The 14,140-nt window shown below is 58.4% G+C and overlaps 4 protein-coding genes across 4 annotated transcripts; all 4 read left to right on the top strand.

Annotated features, from left to right (window-relative positions):
• Positions 1-1,459: 1,459 nt before the first annotated feature.
• On the top strand, positions 1,460-2,020 carry LMXM_01_0040 (hypothetical protein, unknown function; the record flags this gene model as incomplete). Its single annotated transcript, XM_003871480.1, has 1 exon — positions 1,460-2,020. One exon carries the CDS (start codon positions 1,460-1,462, stop codon positions 2,018-2,020), a length of 561 nt encoding a protein of 186 aa, XP_003871529.1.
• A 955-nt stretch (positions 2,021-2,975) lies between these two features.
• On the top strand, positions 2,976-4,994 carry LMXM_01_0030 (putative MCAK-like kinesin; the record flags this gene model as incomplete). Its single annotated transcript, XM_003871479.1, has 1 exon — positions 2,976-4,994. The coding sequence occupies one exon, from the start codon at positions 2,976-2,978 to the stop codon at positions 4,992-4,994; it is 2,019 nt and encodes a 672-aa protein (XP_003871528.1).
• Positions 4,995-6,534: 1,540 nt separating this feature from the next.
• Positions 6,535-8,160, top strand: LMXM_01_0020 (conserved hypothetical protein; the record flags this gene model as incomplete). Its single annotated transcript, XM_003871478.1, has 1 exon — positions 6,535-8,160. The coding sequence occupies one exon, from the start codon at positions 6,535-6,537 to the stop codon at positions 8,158-8,160; it is 1,626 nt and encodes a 541-aa protein (XP_003871527.1).
• Positions 8,161-9,226: 1,066 nt separating this feature from the next.
• Positions 9,227-10,231, top strand: LMXM_01_0010 (hypothetical protein, unknown function; the record flags this gene model as incomplete). Its single annotated transcript, XM_003871477.1, has 1 exon — positions 9,227-10,231. One exon carries the CDS (start codon positions 9,227-9,229, stop codon positions 10,229-10,231), a length of 1,005 nt encoding a protein of 334 aa, XP_003871526.1.
• Between the last annotated feature and the right edge of the window lie 3,909 nt (positions 10,232-14,140).

Below are 14,140 nucleotides of genomic sequence, written 5' to 3'. Positions count from 1 at the left end.
GACGAAGCAGGCTTCGCAAACGTGCCCTATACACTGCCACGTGAAGGGACGAGTGGTGATGGCGATGATGGCGTACGACGCTGTGAGGGGGGAGATGGCGTAAGGAGGAGGAGGAGCAGGGGAGGGAGGAGTCTCATCGCGCTGTAGACCAGCGGCGCAACGTGCCGCTGACACGGTGAGCAGACGAAGTGAAGGGCAGGGCGGGGCCGACGGATGGGGACGCTTTTCTTGCTGTGTTCGTTGTTGGACGTGGCGCACACCTCCGCTGTGGGGGTGACTTGTTTCATTGTATCGTCCACCGGTTATCTGCTCTCCCTCTCCCCCTTCTCTCTCTGTGTGCGTCCTCTTCCCTGCTTTCCCTTCCGTTTCTTGCACTCCTACTCTCTGTTTCCGTCTGTGTCTCGCTTCTCTTCCGTTTCATCCCCCTTCTTCTGCCTCGGGTCGTGCTCTATGTCTGTGTCCTCGCCAACGTTGGACTCTGACTGCCTGTGCGAGTGTGTGCCACCGCCGAGAGGACATGAGGGGAGTCAGTGCTGCATAGGACCCCTGTCGCTCGCACGCTCCCGCAAACGATCTTTCTCTTTCTTTGGACCTTGGTCTTGCATTGCGGCCGGTCGCATCAAGAGGACGACGTCAACAACATGTTCGCTGTGACTTCCACTTGCCCCCCTACTTCCCCCCATTCTGCCGTAGATGATGTGCACCACTTCGCTCCACCCGGCCTGTGACACGCTGGGTAGAGCGGTGCTGAGCTCCTCTTGCTCAGCAGGATGGGGGGCATGTGGAGGGGAGAACTTTCTCGAAGTCCAATGCTGGCAACCAAGCTTAGCTGGATGTTTGTGCGCGTGCGTGGCAGCACCGCTGCCGCCGGAACCGTAAACGAGTCCTGGCGTCGCTGGTTAAGGGATATGCTTGTGCATCCTTTAGCTGCATCCGTCCCACCTCCCTCTCTCTCGCACAGACGCGCACAACAAGCAGTGAGCAAGACGCCTGTGTGGCCACGTGTGCATGCGCGTATTCACATGACTTGCCCGCTCTCCTGCTCAGCCGCCTGCTTCTCTTCCTCGCATCCTCTCCATATAATCTTCCTCTTCCTCCTGAGCCTTTATACCCGCTACGCACGGATGCCGCTGCTGCTGCTGCTGCGGTGTCGACAGAGCCGCGGTGACGGCCCTCAAAAACACATCGAGGATAGAGGTGGATGCGCCCCTCCCCAACTCTCTACACCGTGCACCGCTGCCCTCAGTTTCCTCCTCCTCACGGCCCCGTCACGCACGGACGTGGCACGCCACAACGCCCTTGGTGTGTCCACTACCGCGAGCGTCCATCGTCCCGTTTGATTTTCCTCCTGTCTTCATCTGCGCCACATTTTAGGCGTGCTGCTGACATCCGCGTGGCCCCTCTCCCCTCCCTCCCCCGGCACATCACGCGCGCGTGGGTCCGTGGCGTCTCACACAGCATGAAGCGAGCGCGTTCTCCGTCGGCGGACAGCACCGTCTCCGCCTCGGCTCCTTCTGCGGCTTCTCTATCGAGCACCGCCGTCTTTGATCGGCCGCCGTCCTCGTCTTCATCCCTTTCTGCCGTAGAGGAGAACGAGGACCCGACGGCGAGACCACTTCTCTCGATCTTGGAGCCGGTGCTGGCGCAGCTGAAGGAGGGGGAGCTCTTCGCTGACGCCCTCCGACGGTACTCGAAAGAGAAAGCCGCGGCATTCGAGGCGCTCGCCCAACTCCATCAGGAGGCCATGACGCAGCACGAGTTTGTGATGATGCGCATGACGCGCGAGGCGATCCTTCTCAGGGCCCTCGAGGAGGCACGGTGCACCAGCACCACTCTCCCACACGTGTGGATGATGCGCTGGAAGGCCAAGCCAACTGTCCAGCACGGGCCCTTTGCCGACGACGCCATCCAGCAGTGGGGCCGCGATGGCTACTTTGGCAAGAAGGAGGCGGAGCTTCGTGACATCAACGGCGTCGGCAAGTCGTGGCGACCGGCACTGTCGGTGGTGCACGACCCTTGAGTTGCTTAGCATCCACCCCCTCTCGCTTTCCTACATCACTGTTGCGCACAGCCTTGCTGACTACGTGCTCTGCAGCCCTAGTGCATCTCTCTGCGTAAACCGGTACACCCATGTATGCATGCGCACGCAACCCAGGACAGGTGCCGATGTGGGAGACTAACACACCTGCCCTCCTCCTCAGGCTCCTTAGGCACGTGCATGTAGAGATGGTCACCTAAGGCGATCGCACTCTGCCAGATGCGTGAACGGCGCATTTGGCGCTGCTGCTGCTCTTATCCATGGCTCCACGACGACGACCACCATCACTGCCATCCTCCTCTCTCCGTCCTCCCTATCTCGCTCTGCCTTTGGCACACCCACCCGCCCGCCCATCGAAGGAACTGTGTGACGCTCTTGGACCGCACCCCAGCCCTCGACAGCGCACCCCTTCGCTTCCTTACCATCTGAGAGCAAGGCAAGTGGGGACAAGTACGAGTACACACACACACATACACAGACACGCATGCATGCATGCGCACAGGTACACACATCCTCCTGTCGTTGTCTGTGTTTCTCTCCCTCTCTCCCTCTTCGCTGCCATCATCACACAGAGGCGTTTGCGCGAGGCGCCACCGCACTTGGTAGCTCAGATCCCTCGTCTGCACCTCGAGGCACCTTCACATGCGCACGCACACGTGTCAGTGCCCCCCGACCCTTTCCTTCTCCTCCGTCTCTGCGAGCTGCGTGAGCGCGCAGCAAGCCAGTGCGCCGGCCGTCAGTCACCGCCTGCTCGACTCCCCGTTCCCTTTTTCTCTACATTGGTGTGGGCAAAGGACCCGCGGCACCACCGCCGCTTCTGCTGCGTCCTTCGTTCTCTCCCGCCCATCTTAGACTCTTTCTTCGTTGACGCCCTCGTGCTATTTCTTCTTGAGGCGCCCGTGGATTTCTGTGCGTGACGGCCAGAGCCCCGCAGAGGATGTCGGCTGAGCCGCCGTCGTCGCAGCAGTACATCAGCAACGTGCTGCGACGGTACCAGCTGGACCGCTTTCAGAGCGCCTTTGCATCTAGCATGACCATCAAGGACCTCCTCGCCCTGCAGCCGGAGGACTTCAACCGCTACGGCGTCGTCGAGGCGATGGACATTTTGCGGCTGCGCGACGCCATCGAATACATCAAGGCCAACCCGCTCCCCGCCTCGCGCTCCGGCAGTGACGTGCTCGACGGCGACGGCGACGGCGATGGCGACGACAGTACGCCGGAGGGGAAGGACGGGAGCTCGACGGAGCGCCGACGGCAGTACACAGCACGCGGAACCACCGTCCTTTGCCAGTCGAACGACACGGCCGAGGAGGTGAAGCGCAAAAGCCGCATTATCGTCGCCATTCGCAAGCGTCCGCTCAGCGCCGGGGAGCAGACGAACGGCTTCACGGACATCATGGACGCCGACAACAGCGGCGAGATTGTGCTGAAGGAGCCAAAGGTCAAGGTCGACCTCCGCAAGTACACCCACGTGCACCGCTTCTTCTTCGACGAGGTTTTCGACGAGGCGTGCGACAACGTCGACGTGTACAACCGCGCTGCTCGTGCGCTGATCGACACCGTCTTCGACGGCGGCTGTGCGACATGCTTTGCCTACGGACAGACGGGGAGCGGCAAGACACACACGATGCTGGGCAAGGGCCCCGAGCCGGGCCTCTACGCACTCGCCGCCAAAGACATGTTTGACCGCCTCACGAGCGACACGCGCATCGTTGTTTCCTTTTACGAGATCTACAGCGGGAAGCTGTTTGACTTGCTGAACGGCCGGCGACCCCTGCGAGCACTCGAGGACGACAAGGGGAGGGTGAACATCCGAGGCCTCACCGAGCACTGCTCTACCAGCGTGGAAGACCTCATGACGATCATCGACCAGGGTAGCGGCGTTCGCAGCTGCGGCTCCACCGGCGCCAACGACACGAGCTCCCGGTCCCACGCCATTCTCGAGATCAAGCTGAAGGTGAAACGGACGTCGAAGCAGAACGGCAAGTTCACGTTCATCGACCTCGCTGGAAGCGAGCGCGGCGCCGACACGGTGGACTGCGCGCGACAGACACGCCTCGAAGGGGCGGAGATCAACAAGAGCCTACTCGCTCTGAAGGAGTGCATTCGTTTTTTAGATCAGAACAGGAAGCACGTCCCGTTCCGCGGCTCGAAGCTGACGGAGGTGCTCCGCGACTCTTTTATCGGTAACTGCCGCACTGTGATGATCGGGGCCGTCTCTCCATCGAACAACAATGCCGAGCACACGCTGAACACGTTGCGCTACGCCGATCGCGTCAAGGAGCTGAAGCGCACCGCCACGGAGCGGCGCACCGTGTGCATGCCCAACGACCAGGAAGAGGCCCTCTTTGAGACGACCGAGAGCAGGCAATCGTCGCGGAGGACGACGACTCGCCTTTCCACGGCCGCTCTGCTTTTCTCTGGCACTTCGACGGCTGCCCCGCCACGTAAAAGCACGTTGCTGAGCAGCCGCTCCGTTAACACACTCTCGCCGTCGTCGCAGGGAAAGTCGACTCTCGCCACCCCGAAGCCGCCGTCGCGCGATCGGACTACGGACATGGTGTGCACTAAGCGGCCCCGAGACTCAGACAGAAACGGGGAGGACGAAGTGGTGGCGCGGCCGAGTGGGCGCCCAAGCTTGAAGCGCTTCGAGGGCGGCGCCGAGCTCGTGGCAGCCCAGCGCAGTCGCGTCATTGACCAATACAACGCCTACCTCGAGACGGACATGAACTGTATCAAGGAAGAGTACCAGGTGAAGTACGATGCAGAGCAGATGAACGCCAACACGCGCAGCTTTGTCGAGCGCGCACGTCTGTTGGTGAGCGAGAAGCGGCGGGCGATGGAGTCCTTCCTAACGCAGCTGGACGAGCTCGATAAGATCGCGCAGCAGGTCGCCAGTATCACCGCCTTTCAGCAGCACCTGCCGCCAACGCAACCCTCTTCATCATCCTTCTAGGTATCGCCTCTTCTTTTTCTTGTCGGTGTTCGCTGTGTGCTTCGTGCACGTGTCTCTCTCTGTTTTATGTGTGTCTGTGCGCGCGCGCGTGTGTGTGGCCATGAACGCCGGTGCTGCCGTGCAGGTGCTTTGCTTGAGGCGCTGCGTGCTACTTCCGGTTCTTTGCCGACTTTGGTGGGCTTGGGCCCTCTCTGTTCGTGGTGGCTGCTCGCGTGTGTGCGGTCGCCGCTGTTTTAGACTCGGACGCTCTCTTTCTCTGTTTTCCCTCTCTCGTGCTCTCTGCCTGTCCGTGCACTTGTGTGTGTGCGTGTGGCGTTTGATTTTCGTTTCTCTCTCTTATCATGTTGGACGTAGATGCACCCCCTCTCCCTCCCTCCCCCACAGCCTCGAGCGGCTGCAGTCGATGACCGTTGCTCCTCCACTTTCGTAGCCCCATCGATTCGGGCGGTGTTCTTGTGTACCGGACGTGTGTGCGTGTGTGTGCCGCTTCTTCATTCCTGCGCGGATATTCTTTCTGCGTGTCGGGTGCGGCCACTCACTCTGTACCTCTGTGCATCTGTCCATGAGCCACGTCTGCATCCAGCACTGGCAAAGACAGTGCCGTTGACCTCTGTGCCTTTCAGCTCTCCGACGCGTGCCCAGCTCCCGTGGCTTAGAAACAGACCCCCGCTGTTGCCCACGCCAATACGCTTGTGTGTGGGGGGGCGGGCGGTCGCGAAGAAGTCGTTGTCTCTCCCTCTCTCTCCATGTATATGTGCGTGTGCGTGTGCGTGCGTGCGTGTCTGTGATGGCGTACGTTTTAGCTCTGTTCCGTTCTGGATGTCTTTCTGTTTTCTCTCTCCCTCTCTCATGCCTCGCTCAACTTCCATCGTGGCGCTTCTGTAGTCGTCTGTGTGCGTGTCGTGCGGCCGTTGCCGTCTGCGCCCTCTCCGCTACTCTCCCTCGGACATGATTGCGCACTCAACCCCTCCTCTGCACACGGAAGACGGGGAGGAGAGACGACAACAGACATATGCGCACAGCGGCACCTCGCCCCGGCGTAGAAGGACAAGTAGAGGCCAGCGTGGTCGCGTATTCACGTTACGTCGGCGCGGCTGCCAGGGACGCAGCAGCTGGAGGTATCCGCAACAGCATCAGCAGATGGCGCAAGGAAAGAAATGCTCTGCAGAGAGAGAGAAAAGCGCGGGCTGGTGATTGTCGACTCTACCACGTGTGCTTGCGCATACCTCAGTGTGCCTCTGAAAGCCGCACACGAACGTGTCTTGCCGTCTTGTGCGCTTTGTCTCTCATCCTTCACGACTACCTATCCCACTCTTCCTGTCTCCCCGTCTTCTCGCGTATTTCTGTGGGCGACGTGTGCCGTTGCATCAGTGCTCCTCTCCCCCCTCCTCCCCTCCGGACCGTGACGTATTCCCTGTGCAAACGCTCCGCTCATACCGACTCACTTACGCACAGACGCACAGAGCGGGACGCGTTTCGTCATCTTTGAGTGTTGCTTGCCTCATGCAGTGATTCCCTTCGCCGCCCTCCCCTCCTGTAGATGTTGAGACGCTGCTCAGTGCTGCTGAATGATCCGCCACTGGTGAGCGGTGGCCCGGTCCTGGGCCTGATGCGGGGCACCGGCACGCGCACAACGATCCGCCCCTCCATCATGGACGCGGAGATCACGCAGAGCGCGCTGGAGGTGAAGATGTCAAGCCTGCTGGCGCGTGAAATGCAAGCGGAGAGGCCGGAAGCGGAGCATGAGCCTCCGCTGAAGCGCAAGTGGGTGAAGGCGCCCATCTCTCAGCTGTCGACGGGCATCTCACGGCGTGACTGGTTCCGTCTGATGAGCTTCAACATGATGACGGACGCATGGGGGCCCAGCCACACCACACCCGTGGAGGCGGTGCGGGTGCGCGTACCCGAGTTCACGCGCAACCCGGAGTGCGACGACCCCAACGCCTTCTGCGACTACGACCCTTCCATTGACAAGGAGCTCCCCCCCTTCCTCACGGCGGAGCACCGTCGCAAGCACCTCGTGGAGCTGCTGCGGTGCTACGACCCCGATATCGCCTGCTTGAACGAGGTGAAGCGGACTTTTTTCAACACCGAGCTGTGGCGATACGTGCGCTTCCTCGGCTACGGCACGCTCTACCAGTCCAGCCGTGGTGCCCAGGTGCGGGCACTCCGCAAGGGTGACAATGCCGCCGCTCCGTCCAACCAGGGCAAGATCGCCGAGGAGGAGGACATCGGCAACGTGCTCTTGTTTCACAAGGGCCGCTTCTTCCCGCTCATGATGCCAGGTCGCGATATCGGCCAGCGCTTCCACTTTGTGCACTTCGTCGGCATGCGGGACAAGGTGACCAACATGACCCTCTACGTCGCCTGCGTGCAGCTCACCGCCGGGGCAACAGCAGAGGCGGCCGACGTCCGGCTGCACGAGGCACGACAGGTGCTCACGATACTTGATGCCCTCGGCCGAAACGACGCAGATCGCTCGCATCAGTCGCACATCGTCTGTGGTGACCTGAACAATAAAGCGGACGATGAGCCGTGCGTGGAGCTCCTGCGCGACCGATTTTTTTCCACGCATGACCTGGTTGGCGGTCCCCGCTGGACGGCGTGGCACTACCGAGACGACGCCCGCGCCGCCGCCTATGACACGTACTACACCAAGAATGTGGAGCAGGCCCACCGCTCAGACAAAGCCTACAAGGCCGAGGAGGAGATCCAGCGTTTTCAGCGCAAGGACGCGGGTGGCTACCATGGCGTCTTCTCCAAAGTGCGGCTTGTGCGGGACGAGATCGCAGCTCGAGCTCACAAGAAGCAACAGCAGCAGCTGATGACGCCAAAGGCTGCGCCGGAGGTGGCGACACCGGCGCCATCGCCATCACCAGCCCCTGCACCAGCGCCATCTGACACCGGCATCAGGGTCGACCAGCTTGCGCTCTTGAAGGAGAGCCGAAAAGCGAAAGGCATCACGTACAACACACAGGACTTCATTTTCTACGACCCCAGCACGCTCGCCCTGCATCAGGTACTGGACGTTCCTGAGGACGAGGAGGTGAACGAGGCGCAACTCTTTCCTAATCACAAGCTGCCTTCCCACCACCTCCCGCTCCTCATCGACATCTCCTGGATCGACTCCTTCCCCGATGTCGCCGCACGAACGTTGAAAGACTAGGCGCATAGCAGTGATGGTGCGTGCTCAGCGTGCCTGTGCCTGTGTGCTTCTGCTGGACTCATCGCTGATTCAAGGAGTTGTTGTCGCTGGTGGTTGTTTCCCTTTCCATGCTCACACACAGGAGACAGACAAGCCCATTGTGCCGCACCGCACGCATCCGCACTTACTCACGCGCGGCACATCATCATTGCTCGCGCCTTGTCGTGCAGACGAGAACCTCCATCCATCGACGATGCAAGGGCATCGAGTGGGCGAAGAGACGGAGTGGCTGCTGCGGCAACAAGAGAAAACAAAAGGGCAACGGCTGACTGTTCTGGCGCCTCTAACCACCATGCCCTTCGCTGGCGTCCGCCACTCGCTTAGTGTGGTTTGCTTTGCCCAGCGCCGCCAGCAGCGCATGAAGGCGTGCGGTACCCCCACGGTTGTGCTCCTCCTCTCCTCATGCACTCTCAGGATGCGGCTCCTCGCTCAGACTTCACCTACAACACTGGGGAAGACGGCCTTGGGACCGGCGTGTGAGGAGCGTGAACCACGCCTGGCATACTCCCCACGTGGCCGCGACTTTGAATCCTCCATCTCTCCCGTGAGACGGATTGCCTGCGCTCTTACTCCCAGACAACACCTCTACCCTCTTTTTCCCTTCCCCCTTCCCTGCCACACATGAGCCCCATCGTATCCCCACTTCCCCCGCCGCATCTGTGCGCACTCCGTGAAGTCCTAGTGGGCCCTTGGCGCAACCACTGCTCCGCCTTTCTCGTTCTCCATCCTCTCCCTGCCTTGTCTTCCTTTCTTGTTTTCGTTGGTTCTTCCCCGGCACGCACCAACGTTCTCACCACCGACGTGGGGAGGGGCCTGTGACAGACCTTCACCGTTTTTCTCAATTCGTTTTTGCCGTCTTGGCCCACTGTCCTCTTCCTCCTCTTCTCCCCATCGACCCTCACGTCGGACATTCATCGCCGGCTCACGCATCCCCATTCCTTTGTCCACCGTCTGCGCTCCCATCCATTTCGTACACCATTTCTCTTCTCGTTTTCCCCTCTTGTCTCTCTCTCCCGCGGCTAACAAGATGCGTTGCGCTCTCGTCTTCGTGCTGGTCGTGGCGGTACTCGCGTGCTTTGCACCCGCCATGACGCATGCCTACTCGACAACGTATACCGCGCGCAGTGCCGGCAGTGGTGGCGCCTTTGCCTTCGATCCCCTAGAAATTGATTTCTGCAAGTTACACGACTCAGCGTCGCACACGGCCATGTCAACCTCCGCTTTTATTCAAGAGGCTCTCCAGAGCGCCTATCAACGCGAGGGCATTAGCGGCAACATCCCCCTTGGCGGCATGACGGAGCAGGCGGTGTGCACTGGGACCCAGTGCGAGTGGCGGTGGTACCGCGGGCTCTTCCGCACCACCCGCCCGCTGTTCCTGCGCGGCGTGAACTTCTGGGGCGCGAAGGATGACTCGGCTCCAGTGGACAAGACCACTGCTGTGTCAGGTTCCTACACCAACTTCGAGACCAACTACCCGCGTTCCTGGGGCAACCTGAGTTACTGGGGCAAGCGCCTGGTCGTGATGCAGTCGTCCGGGAAGTGGGTGAACACGGAGGTGTCCACGTCCTTTACGAATTTCCTCTGCGAGTACTACGTTTACGCCGACTCTGATGGCGTGAATCGGCTTGTGCCCACATTCCCGGGCGGCAGCGCCATTCCCCTCGTTAGCAGCTCCGGCCACACGTACACGTACTGCGGCAAAAAGGTCGAGGTAGACTCCCAGAGCCGCTGGATCCTCCCGAAGTGCAACGAAACATTCCCATGGTGGGGCAGCCTCATCATCGCTGTCGTGCTCTATATCATCCTGATCGCTCTCATCATTAGCATCTGGTGCTGTTGCTGTATCCGCCGCCGCAACAAAGAGGAGAAGCGCCGCCGCAATATCATCGGATCCCAGTATGACAACCAGGGCGCTATTCCCACGCAGTCGGAACTCGGGCTGAGCCGTCACAACTCCTTCCGAGGCACCAGCATGTACAGCTCCAACGACGACTCCGACTCCGATGCAGATGCATACTCCTCGCGCGCGTAGACGGGAGGGCGAACAAGAGAAGGATAGCGCATCGGTGACCAAGCGGCTCTGCAGAAACCTCGCCTCTGCTCCCTTGCTTCCCTTGCCCTTCTCTCCTCTCCCCTGCCGGCCCGCTACGGCTCACGTGGGCACACCTCGACCACATCACCCCATTTTCTCTTTGCGCACACAGAATCGCCACTTTGCGCCCGAATGTGTGGTTGTGCGTGCGTCTGCGTGTTGCCTTCCTCTCGGTCGAACGCACACGCTGAACACGCAAGCGTGTTTTCTTTTCGCTGAGTTGCACAGCTTCTTCTGTTTGTTTACTATTCGTTCTCTGCTTAGCACCGTCTTCCGGACTTTTCACTTTTCAGCTCTTCTTCTCTTGCGTCCCTTCGCTATCCCTCCCTCCCAACATCTATGTGTGTGTGTGTGTGCGTGCGTGTGCACGTATTTACACAAGAGAAGGGGAGCGCGCGTATGCTTCAAGTATGCACGGGCGTCTTCCCTCTTCTCTCTTTTCATGTGACCTCTAGCTCTCCCACGCTCCCTATCTTTCTGCCTATTTTTCTTGTGTCTGCCTTGTGTGCGTTGCCTCTCCTCTGTACTCCCTCCTTCCGTCGGCGTCTCTCCTTTCTTTCTGCTCTCTCTCGCTCTCTTTGGATGCGGGGTCCATGGCAAAGAGAAGCAGCAGCAGAGGGGGTATGGCGGCGAGAGACGACGGTGACAGAGAGCGAGACAGACAGAGGAAGAGGCGGTAGAGAGCAGAGCGGCGCTGCACGTGATGCCTCTTATCTCTCTTGTAACCTTGTTTCCCTCGTTGTACTCCATTTCCGGCTCTCGATGTTCATCCGTGGCCGGTTTCATGTAATCCGTCGGTTTTTGTCCTCCCCCCGGTGTGCGTCTCTGCCCATCCCATTCTGTACTTTTTTGTTTTCCTTTGTAAACCTTTTATCCCTTCCCACTACTTCTCTGCCACCTCATAGTGTCGCCTCCATCGCGTGGTGCGCCGCCCAACTTCTTAGCGTCATGTCTTGGCGACGGCTCCACTTCGTTGAGTTGTTTGGTGGCACTAGTTCGCTTTTCCTCATCCATCGCCGACTGCCATACCTATGCGCGATGTAGTCGAGGGCGACTTTGCCTCCTCTGTTTTTTTGTGGTTTCCCCTTCGTTGGCCAACGATGAGGCTGCTACTACTGCTGCAGCCGCGAGCGCGGAGACCTTTGCGTTGAACGGACAGCGACGTCATCTCCTTCGTTTCGCTGTTCTCCTCCTCATGATTCCGTCTTCCACCCGCGTGCTCTCTTCTTGCGAATGTGTCTGTCATCACACGTACGTTTTCTTTACTCTTTTACTTGCCATCTTGTGGTGTCTAACTGTTTCATTGAATGTTTCGACGTCGCCTCACGTGCCTCCACTGCTGCCCATCCCCTCCCCCTGTGGGAGTGCCCTCGTTGCCCATGAAGGGGAGTGAGCGCCGGCGGCCTCGGTAGGTCCCACGAGCACCAGAGAAACAGAGCAGACACATGCGCATTATGTGAACAGCTCAGCAGTAACGCGGGGAACGTTTTGTAAGCAACGACAACACAGCACACCCATACCCCCCCCACACACAGGAATTCGATACCTATACCGGTAGAAGACAGCAACACACGACGACCGTTGACAACGATACCCGACAAAAAGAAAACAGCGAACAGTGGAAGACAACCCTGAGAGAGTGATCACGTGTGTGCGTGCGTGCGGGCAGATGCTGAGGTGACAAGGGGAAAACAACGAAAGAAGACTCGCTCATTCGCCAGGAGTCGCATGGCAGCAGGAACTTAGCCCCGCTCTCTCACTCCCCTTATAACTTCTCGTGTGCTCCCATGTGGTCTGCTGTCCTTATCCCTCTCGTTCTCCTTGTTACCGTGTGGTCCGTTCCATGTTCCTCTTTCCTCATTTCGTTGTTGTTGTCTTATGTATCAGGAGAAATTTTGTGTTGCCCACGACACATGCACCGTCGTTCTCTCTCTCTCTGTGCGCCTTTTGGGTTTGCCTTGTGCGTGTGTAAAGGAACGGCTGGCGTGGCTGACCGTGTTTTGTCTCTCTTCTCTTTTGTTTTTTCTCCGCCATGATTGCTGGATGGGTTTGAAACGATCAGCACCCACACCGCCGTTATTCCCCCAAAAAACAAAAACCAATAGTACCCCGCCATGGTCTCGCATAGGTGCCGTCGAAGAGTAGCAAGTGCCGGAGCTGAGCTGATGCCGGACAACAAACTGAGCGAGTGTATCTGAGGGAAAGTAAAGCAAGCGATTCATGTCATCTCGTCTTGCTTCCTTCTCCATGTGCTTTGGTGCCTTCGTCATAGACGGGTGTCTGGTGTTCATGGTAGCGGTGCGGTGGTGTCACACATGTTCCAAGTGTGACACACCGACTGCACTCGAGACAAGTTGCGCTTCTCAACTTCTCTGCTCCTCTGATGTGCTCTCTCCATGTGAAGCCGTTCCGCGTGGCCTTTAGTCTGTTGCTGTGACTGCTGCTGCTGCTGGGCCATCCACTTCCTTTTCTCTCCACAACTCCGAATTCCTCTCTTCTGCTTTCGTGTCTGCCGTATATGTGCACACCTATTCGACCATACCCATATAACGGCATCACACACGTCTTTGGTGCGAAGGGACTCTGTCCTATCGCCTCTTAGCGTTCTGTCCATCGACCTGCACCTGCACAGATCAGTTGCAGAACGTTTGACTCGTCGCCGATGTTGAATGCCCCTCTTCCCATGTTCCTCCTCCTCCCCAGCCAGCTGGATCTCTCCCGCCTTTTCTGCCACATGTTTTGCCGTCTAACGAGGAGAAACTGAAAACAACACCATATCACCCGTTTCTTGTGCTACGGTACCTCTCGGATCCGGTGCACTTTTCTCCTCGGCTCATTTCTTTCAAGCCTGAAGGACTTCCTTTTTTCTCACTGCTTGTTTTCAGTTGATGCTCATTGTGTCCGCGTGGGCGTTGACTTTCCGCTTTCCACTCTCCGCTCTCCTTGCTTCGGGTCAGGAACTTTCGGATGAGAAGAGGCAGGCTCTCCCCCCTTGTTGTATAGCATAAAATCTATCAGAAAGCCTTCAGTCCTCGATTTATCAAAAAGCAGCGTTGCCGTCGCATTGTTGGCTCCTCGACGATTACCGTGGACAGTCGATGCAGTTCCATTCCTTCTATTCCGGGCACGCACTTCTGTTGATAGATGCACAGTTGTAGATTATCCGTGGTTAGTAAACCAGGTATTTTCCCATAAACTTCTATGGTATGGGGCAGAAAAGGAGAGCAAGAGGGTGCGAGTACTCGATGACTCATCTCCTCTTTGGTAGGCTGACGTGGCTTGATGCGATGACATCCACAACGGCACCAGTAACCGAATTGTTTTCCTTTTTTTTGAACTTGTATCCAAGAGCAGCGGTCGCCTCGTTCTTCTGAAGAGCTGCGACAAAAGTGAATCAATTAGTTACGCTAATAAACAGAATGACTGGGTTAGAGTGAGGGTGAGCGTGTTGTTGTGACTTGGTGTGTGTGGTCTATTAAAGGTTGTTGTGTGCGTGTGTTAGGGTCAGGGTCAGGGTCAGGGTCAGGGTCAGGGTCAGGGTCAGGGTCAGGGTCAGGGTCAGGGTCAGGGTCAGGGTCAGGGTCAGGGTTAGGGTTAGGGTTAGGGTTAGGGTTAGGGTTAGGGTTAGGGTTAGGGTTAGGGTTAGGGTTAGGGTTAGGGTTAGGGTTAGGGTTAGGGTTAGGGTTAGGGTTAGGGTTAGGGTTAGGGTTAGGGTTAGGGTTAGGGTTAGGGTTAGGGTTAGGGTTAGGGTTAGGGTTAGGGTTAGGGTTAGGGTTAGGGTTAGGGTTAGGGTTAGGGTTAGGGTTAGGGTTAGGGTTAGGGTTAGGGTTAGGGTTAGGGTTAGGGTTA

The sequence above is a fragment of the Leishmania mexicana genome, chromosome 1, assembly GCF_000234665.1.
Source record: "Leishmania mexicana MHOM/GT/2001/U1103 complete genome, chromosome 1".
NCBI classification, from domain to species: domain Eukaryota; phylum Euglenozoa; class Kinetoplastea; order Trypanosomatida; family Trypanosomatidae; genus Leishmania; species Leishmania mexicana.
Note: the sequence above shows the minus strand (reverse complement) of the source record. Positions and strands in the feature narration are given on the sequence as shown.